This window comes from Gigantopelta aegis, chromosome 11, assembly GCF_016097555.1.
Source record: "Gigantopelta aegis isolate Gae_Host chromosome 11, Gae_host_genome, whole genome shotgun sequence".
Classification (NCBI taxonomy): domain Eukaryota; kingdom Metazoa; phylum Mollusca; class Gastropoda; order Neomphalida; family Peltospiridae; genus Gigantopelta; species Gigantopelta aegis.
The window spans coordinates 9,261,038-9,270,593 of record NC_054709.1 but is presented as its reverse complement, the minus strand read 5'-3'; the positions used below and the strand labels follow the sequence as shown (position 1 = coordinate 9,270,593).

Genomic DNA, 9,556 nt, shown 5'->3' with positions numbered 1-9,556 from the left:
CATACCAATACGTACGGGGTGGGTTATCAGTCTTCAATTTTACATTAAAAATTATTTATTTATTTATAAAATTTAAAACAACTAAATCAGTCTTCAGTTTTACATTACAAATTATTTATTTTATAAAATAAAACATGTTTTAAGGCATTCGTAATTCACACGAAACGTCGTATACCCTCAGGATAATTCGGAATGTTTTCAAATTATTTTTAAATCACTGGCAGGATTCTGCAAGTAAGGTTTTGATTGGTGGACATGAGCTCCAACTGGCTGTCTTTAGATCCACATGTAATAGTGGAGCTAATTTTAATTAGATTGTGTTCACTGATGAGTCCAGGTTTAGTCTCCAGTTCAACGACGGTCGGGTTCGTGTCTACAGACGTCCTGGGGAGCGCTTCGCTGACGTTAACGTTAGACAACGTCACCGGTTCGGTGGTGGCAGCGTCATGGTGTGGGGCGGCATCTCTATCCACCACAGGACCCCCCTCTATGTGGTGGATGGCAATCTGAATGGAATCCGCTATTTGAATGAGATTATCCGGCCGTTGGTTCTCCCAGGCCTTCAGCAGATTGGCGGCGGGACAGTTCTGCAGGATGACGATGCCAGACCCCTCCGCGCCAGGGTGGTAACGGACTTTCTCAGACAACAAGGTATCGCCAGGATGGATTGGCCAGCATATTCGCCTGACTTGGCCCCAATAGAGAACGCCTGGGACGAATTAGGCAGGAGAGTTCGGGATAACCATGCCCCTCCGGCCAACCTTCATGATCTGGGTCAACTTCTTATGGCAGAGTGGCAGGCCATTCTTCAGACATCTGATCAACAGCATGAGGCAACGATGTGTCGAGTGTATTCGCGCCAGGGGTGGATTCACACACTATTAAACGAATGTTCTCATGTGTAAAATCCATGTTTGACAACCTTTAACTTTGACAGCATGTCATGTGACTTTCTTGTATACAGTGACGTTTATTTGTGGTTTTTTTGTAAATATGGAACAATAAATAAAAAAATTTGGTGTAGTTTACATCATCAATCTAATACACTCTGAATATATGCATTAAAATAAGCATAGATAGTACATGTGCAGTCAAACCATTAGACTCTTTTTAATAGAAAAAAAAAGAAGATGTTTAACAAATTTGTTGTTGTAGAATACTAGATTAATTTGTACATAATTATACATATAGAAATAAAATACATATGACTGCATAGGAAAACATTAATATTTCAAATAAGAAACTAAGTTTTTATAATTTAAAAAAAAACATATATTATAATATTATTATACTAAGAGGATAAGGTGTGTTCAAATCATTAATATTCCCGACCGTGAAATACAAAAAATATCGAACCCTTCATGATGAATCAAACAGTGACAGAAACTGGTAATAAAGTTTGTTTTCTTTAATGACACCACTAGAGCACATTGATTAATTAATAATCTGCTATTGGATGTCAAACATTTGGTAATTCTGACACGTAGTCATCAGAGGAAACCCACTACATTTTTCCTAATGCAGCAAGGGATCTTTCGCACAGACAGGAAAGCACATACCACGGGTTTTGACCAGTTGTGGTGCACTGGTTGTAACGAGAAAAAAACAAAAAACAGTTGAATGGATCTACCAAAGTTAAACTAGTTATTGGAAAGACTTGAAACTTTTATTTTGAAGTGGAGAAAGTAAAATTTGACATACGTAAAAGGATTTCAAGCACAACGTAGACTTAAGCCATGAATCCAACTTAGACGTACAGGTATTACTGTAAACTAAATAACTAGAATAAACTCGTAACAATCACTAAATTTACCACTTCAGCTAAAACATTAAGGCATGTTCTCACGATGCGAATTGTAATAACACCTTGCAGAAAGCCATTAAACCATGACTCGTTTCTTACGTCTAATTGTAATCCTTTCATGTCATTTTAACTTATTTTCGTGCTTATATCCGATTGAGGTTCAAGCACGCTGTCGTGGGCACACGCCTCAACTATCTGCGCTGCCTGTCCAGGACAGTGGGTTAGTTGTTGGTGGTTAGTGGTTTGTGAGAGAGAAGAGGGTGTAGTGGTCTTACACGTACCCATCAAGTCGTTAAAAACTCGCCATGGGTGGGGGCCAGTACCGGGCTGCGAACCCTGTACCTACCAGTGCTGGAGCAAAAGTTGATAGAGATATTCGGGCAAAATGTGCTAACCTGAGAGCTTTTTATCACGTATTTCCATCATTTTACTATCAAAATTAGTTTGCGACCCAATATAGCTGTTGGGCAGTAATGAATACACATATTTTTCCGATGTTACGGAAAGTCGAACTGTTTTGCCGAACCTTTATGGAAAGAAAACTGATCCCGATTACAAAGACATCTGTTAATACAGGTGTGTGAAGGAGATCATGTGTCACTAACAAAAGCGGTTAGGTGTCTTTATCTTTAATGTTTATTTCTTACTTTTCTCCGCCTCGTGAAGGTAACTTTTTTGACAGGTTAGGCCTATAGATTCTTTGTTGTCAAGCCCGTGGCTAGCAGCCGTTGTAACTTTTTTCTTCTGTTTTTTATAAAGTAAAAAAAGGCCTCGGTAGTGTCGTGGTTAAGCCATCGGACATACTGCTGGTAGGTACAGGGTTCGCAGCCCGGGACCGGCTCCCATCCAGAGCGAGTTTTAATGGCACAATGGGTAGGTGTAAGGCCACTACAACCGCTTGTCTCTCACTAACAACTAACCAACTAACAACTAACCCACTGTCCTAGACAGACAGCCCAGGACTGTACAGAGCTGTCAACCTGTGGCAATTGTTAGGCGTGATAAAATTAGGGTCCAGGGACTGTAGGCTCTTGGTCAGGTCCAGGGCGAAGTTTTTGGTTGTTGTTTGTGTAAGTTCAAAATGCAAATCTCTATATAAAAAAAAAAAAAATAACCTATTAAAAATCCAAAACAAAATGGAGCAAGTGCAAGTTTTACTAATTAATACGGTTAATGTTAAAAACCATACAAGTCGGTCATCGGTAGCACCCGCGAGTGATTGTTGGTATTGAACCGAGAGACCTGCATAAAAATCAGCATATAATTCCATTCAGCTCTAAAATATGAACCACGATTGTAAAATATTTTTATTTTTAGAAAAAGTGTGAGATTGTAGTATAACTTTGCGTGACAGCGTGATGTTTGTTACAAATGTGTGAGACTTGAGGATATGAGGACAGCGTGCTCGAACTTTAATTGGCTATAAGCACGAAAATAAGTAAAAGAAAGAAAGACTAACAAAAACAATCTCTTTTTCACAATGTCAATATATAACACTACTGCAACTAGAAGTAATCATATTTTTGTTCAAAGCTTTAATAACATAGGTATAATTCTACTTTCCTCCATGATGTTTCACTGCAGATTGCTCTAAATGACCTTGAACTTGACCGCGACCGTGACACTCATCAACGTTGGCATGCTGCTGACGTTTGTCCTGTTGCTGGTTGGATCCGTACTGGGGGAGAAACACGGAGTGCGGAAACCGGACTGGGACGAGTACAAGGTCATGTACAGAAAACAGTACACGGAGAAAGAAGACTCTTTCAGGTTACATGCTCTCGATTTTCATACTCCAAGAAATTTATGAAAAGATTTTTTTGCTTAAATGTTTTTTTTTACTGACCTGTTACTTTCCACTTGCTATTCACAAAAGGATCCAGGATTTTTTTCTAGGTAAACGTGCAATGTTTAAAGGGACATAACCTAGTTTTATTTGTTTTACTATTATAGCCTTTTTTTATAACTGAAATCATACTTTATTTAGATTTTATGGTTTAGATTATCCATTTCCGTACATTCGAAGTTTTTTTGTCATTCTGGTGTTTTTAATATCAAAATGTATTTCTTATATTTTTTAAAAACTCACGTGCATTTGAGAAGGAACAGTTATGGAGTCGAGTTGTAGTCTATTTTTAGGGGTATTTCACCATTTCAAAGTCACAGACTCATGTTTCACTTAATTGTAACTTTATCCAAATGTGTTACAGGTTTGTAGAGTAACTAAACTTAGTGTCAGTTTTCATGGGTCCAAACTAGGGTATGTCCCTTTAAAAGTATTTAAAGACGGGATTCAACGTTTATGTAAAAGTCACCTATAGTATCCATGAAGGGTACGCAACGTTTAAAAAGGGAAACTGCAGTATTCCAAAGTACACCACCATGCACTGTACATATATATCACCAGAGGTGGATGCAGGGTTTTTTCAGGGAGGGGTGCACTGATATTGAGACATTCTAGATAAAATAATTTACTTTCAAGTCTACCTCTATACGATTTCAGTGGAATTTGGTACGTTTATATTACCATTTGTGACACCCAATAGCCGATGTGTATTTTTGTGCTGGGGTGTCGTTAAACATTCATTTATTCATTCATTCATTCATTCATTCGTTTATATTATATAGTGACGAATGGAATAAGCTTTTAAGAAGACACTATTAATTAAAGGGACATTCCTGAGTTTGCTGCATTGTAAGATGTTTCCGACTAATAAAATATATCTACGATTAAACTTACATATTAAATATATTTTCTTGTTTAGAATATCAGTGCCTGTAGCCTATATTCAATGTGTTTCTGGTCGTCTTGATATTTGTACGAAGCCCAAACTGGATTTTGTCTTCAAATAATTTCGTACGTACGAAAAAATATATTTTTGGACATAAAATGAAATTTAACCTAGTACAAATATTAGAACGATAAAAAAACACGTTTAATATACAGCTACTAATATTTTATGCTGAAAAATATATTTGATATGTCATTACAATCGTTCAAAAGTCGATAACATCTTTAAAATTGCAGCAAACTCAGGAATGTCCCTTTAACAATGCTTGTAAGGCATCTGACATTCAATGACATTAAATTCTGAATATTGATCAAATATATCCTAATGCCGCAGATGGCCTAAAGTAGAAGTTTGAAAAGAAATACAGATAAAGAAATAGAGAAGTTGGTTGATTTGACCTGGCATTCCCATCTTTCGAATACCACAACACAATATTTCACGAGAACGGTCGTTCTGTTCGCGTATCGGTTACGCAACGTTAAATTCACGCGGACTGCCAGTTGGATAATTAAAAGTCACTAAGTTAAGGATCACCATAACTTTATTCGATTTGCAAATATGATTCGTGTAACCAAACAATCGGTTACCTGGATGAAAACATCACGTGAACAGAGTTCCAGTTACCTAAGATTTAAAATATTGCCCCCTGGAATACCATCGTTCGCACACCCATATATGTTTCTGAGGTTAACAAACAAACAAACAAACAAATAAATAAATAAATAAATAAATAAAATTAATAAAGACATATTTTTAAATATATTTTTTAGGATGGCAATATGGCGGAAAAACGTAGAAATATTGAAAAGCTCAACAATGAAGCTTCAGTAACTGGATTAACTTATACATTGGAAGTAAACAGATTCGCCGATATGGTGAGTACTATGACGCTGCTTAGATTGAATACTAATCGTTGTAAAAAACATAATAATAATAAAAAATAATAATAATAAATAAAAATCCTTCAGGCACTTATTAATTAATTAATTAATTAATTAATTAATTAATTAATTAATTAATTAATTAATACTACTACTACTACTACTACTACTACTACTACTACTACTACTACTACTACTACTACTACTAGTAGTAGTACTACTACTACTACTAGTACTACTACTACTACCACTACCACTACTACTACTATTACTACTACTAGTACTACTACTACTATTACTACTAGTACTACTACTATCAATACTACTACTATTACTACTACTACTACTGCTGCTGCTGCTACTACTACTACTACTTCGACTACTACTACTACTACTACTACTAGTACTACTACTACTACTACTACTATAGTACTACTACTACTACTAGTAGTACTACTACTACTACTACTACTATTACTACTACTAGTACTACTACTACTACTATAGTACTACTACTACTACTACTGCTGCTACTACTACTACTACTACTACTACTACTACTACTACTACTACTAGTACTACTACTACTACTAGTAGTAGTAGTACTACTACTATCAATACTACTACTACTGCTACTACTACTTCTACTACTGCTGCTACTACTACTACTACTTCGACTACTACTACTACTAGTACTACTACTACTACTACAGTACTACTACTACTACTGCTAGTAGTAGTACTACTACTATCAATACTACTACTACTACTGCTGCTGCTACTACTACTTCTACTACTACTACTACTACTACTACTACTACGTCCCGCCCCTACTACTATAACTACTTTTTATTATCATTATTAATTATCATCATTATCATTATCATCATTATCATCATCATCATTATCATCATCATCATCATCATTATCACCACCTCAACCATCATCATCATCATCATTATCACCACCTCAACCATCGTCATCATCATCATCATCATATCATTATTATTATTATTATTACCACCACCACCACCATCACCACCGTCACCAACACCATCACCACCACCATCGTCATCATCATATCATTATTATTATTATTATTACCACCACCACCACCATCACCACCGTCACCAACACCATCACCACCACCATCGTCACCATCATTATCATCATTATTATTAAAAGTATTATTATTGACAGATGCAAGAGGAACTAAACACGATGTACGGTTACTACGTGCCCGAGGAAGAAACAAGACGGCACAGTGATGTATACGTTGCCTCAAAGAATTCAAAATTTCCACACGAAGTTGATTGGAGGGACAAAGGAGCCGTTACGGAAGTAGCCAATCAGGTAGCATGTATCATTTTGCTCAGTGCAACTGGGATTATATGAAACGTTATTTTATTGCTTAGAATGACAATTAATTATAATGTGCTCAACAATTTTTGCTTCGAGATCTGTTTTACGAGGACACTATTCCTTATGTTTGCATTTGAATCGACTTTATTTGTTTCTTTAAATTATTATCTTAAAATATGTCACTCTGGACATTGAGGCTTTAATGAATAAACCCTAAGATCGATCCCTTTCGGTGGGCCCGTTGGGCTATTTCTTGTTCCAGCCAATGCACCACGACTGGTATATCAAAGGCCGTGGTATATGCTATCCTCTCTGTGTGATGGTGCATATAAAAGATCCCTTGCTACTAATGGAAAAATGTAGCAGGTTTTATCTCTATGACTGTGTCAAAATGACCATATGTTTGACATCCAATAGTCGATGATTAATAAATCAATGAATGTGCTCTAGTGGTGTCGTTAAACTAAACAAACAAAATTTGTTTCAAAATATACTTTTAAAAGAATAATCTTAAAATGTTTCATCCCGAACACTGAGGCTTTAATGAATAAACCAATTTATTTCTGTGCAGGGCATGTGCGGGTCGTGCTGGGCGTTCGCTGCCAATGGCGCCCTAGAAGGTCGGCGTTTCTTGAAGATTGGAAAGTTAGTCACCTTGTCCGCGCAGAACCTTATTGACTGTTCCACCAAAGAAGGTAATAGACCTATTGCTGGCCACCAAGACGCAAATAGTAGAGTCGCCCGGATACCATAAAAATGTAGCAGTTCATGCACATCGGAGGAGGGGGGGGGGGGGGGGGGGGGGCGGGGGGGGGGGGGGGGGGGTGCTACCTTCCCCAATAATTCTGAATAAAAAATATTATTGGTAGTAAATCTAAAGGCAGGGATTCATTTTACTTGTAGAATCCAGGAAATTGCATTTCAGGACATCTAGTTTTCTAAATCGGGCACAAGGCTGGTAGGTACTGGGTTCGCAGCCCGGTACCGGCTCCCACTCAGAGCGAGTTTTAACGACTCATTGGGTAGGTGTAAGACCACTACACCATCTTTTCCCTCACTAACCACTAACCCACTGTCCTGGACAGACATCCAAGATAGCTGAGGTGTGCTTCCGGGACAGCGTGCTTGAACCTTAATTATAAACTAACAGGCAAAAGAAACTTATCACCTTGTTCAGTAGGTCCATAAAGAAAAACAAGACAGATGTGATGTATATGATGATTATTTTACTGAAAGGAATCATTTTCCAATGTCTTTACAAAAAAGCATTGCCATATCGATGGTGCACTATCGATAGGCCGAGCGAAAGAGACATGGGGTCAAAATTTAAAATGACACAATCAGAGTCCCTTCAAAAGGTGCTTCTAAAGTCAAATCATGGGACAAGACATGTCCTCAGTAGCGTGTGTGACCACCCCTTGCATCAATACACGCCAAAACACGTCTCCTCGTGGATGTCGTCAGTCGCCGGATCACGTCAGCAGGAATTCTGCGCCAAACATCCAACAAAACCTATTTAAGCTACTGTCGATTTGCTGGGGGAGGTACGCGTTGTCTCAGCTGTCGATCAAGATGATCCCAGAGATGCTCTGTGGGATTCATGTCTGGAGAACATGATGGCCAAGGCAATACGTTGACGTTAACGTTGTTGAGATAATCCTGAACAAGTCTGGCTGTATGAGGTCGTGCATTGTCATGCTGCAAAAGGGTACCCCTAGGCTGTTGACGCAAGAATGGCACTACAACAGGTCGCAACACTTCATCCCTGTATCTTTGACCAGTCAGATTTCCACGGCTAATGAGAAGTCTTGTTGTCCGTTGACCGCAAATACTGCCCCATACCATGACGCCGCCTCCACCAAAAGGGTACACATCTTGGATGCTGTTCGGCGCCAGTCGCTCTCCCCTACGTCGATAACACGATCTCGGCCATCATTTCGGAACATGTTGAAGCGACTTTCATCCGTGAACAGCACCCTTTCCCAATCACGCCGCTGCCACCGACGTACAGTTTGTGCCCATTGTAATCTGCGTTGACGGTGTAGAGGGGTCAAGGCCATTCCACGGAAGGGGCGGAAAGCTCCGATACCAGCCCTGCGGAGTCGTCGTAAGACTGTTCGTCTGCTGATGGGGTGTCCCAGTGCCGTCGCCGCCGTTGACATTGCCGTCACGAATTGGTTCCGCAGGTGGATTGTCCGGATGTAGCTGTCTTCAACTGGCATTGTGACCCTTGGTCTTCCCGATCTTGCACGGTCTTGTGCCTAGCCTGTCTGCTGATAACGGCTCAACAAGTTCCTGATGGCGGCTTGACTGCAATTGAAGGTTCTTGCAATCTGCCGTTGAGAGGCCCCCATATCGTCCATACCGATAGCTCTGTTGCGTTCTGCTTGGGTCAGTCTCGGCATCTATCTGATGTTCTTTTTGATACTGCTTCATTGCTTTGTCCCACACAGGTATTTATACAACAATCATGCACGAGCATTTTTAACAAATTCAAATTATGCTGTTTTTTCACATTTTTCATGACTGCACGAAATTCACTAAATCCGGAAACAGTGAATTTTCGGAAACACAGGGTGTGTCCTACCCATATGAGGGTAAAGTGAGTAAATCTTAAGTTTATATATAGTCGAGGCATGGGATTTTTAATCCAGATACCGACTCCAATGAGTAGGTGTAAACCACTTGCACCGACCAGTGATCCATAACTGGTTCAA

General features: G+C 38.9%; 1 protein-coding gene across 1 annotated transcript; it reads left to right on the top strand.

Annotated features, from left to right (window-relative positions):
• Positions 1–3,398: 3,398 nt before the first annotated feature.
• On the top strand, positions 3,399–8,476 carry LOC121385533 (cathepsin L-like). Its single transcript, XM_041516241.1, has 5 exons — positions 3,399–3,530; positions 5,367–5,471; positions 6,678–6,830; positions 7,411–7,534; positions 8,361–8,476. Exons 1-5 carry the CDS (start codon positions 3,399–3,401, stop codon positions 8,474–8,476), a joined length of 630 nt encoding a protein of 209 aa, XP_041372175.1.
• Positions 8,477–9,556: the final 1,080 nt, after the last annotated feature.

Bases quoted from the DNA above. Each gene is read 5' to 3' on its own strand.
- LOC121385533 (XM_041516241.1), top strand. From the start codon at position 3,399: ATGACCTTGAACTTGACCGCGACCGTGACACTCATCAACGTTGGCATG. The intron at 3,531-5,366 runs GTCATGTACAGA...TATATTTTTTAG, and splicing joins CGGACTGGGACGAGTACAAG to GATGGCAATATGGCGGAAAA. The intron at 7,535-8,360 runs GTAATAGACCTA...AACCTATTTAAG, and splicing joins TGACTGTTCCACCAAAGAAG to CTACTGTCGATTTGCTGGGG.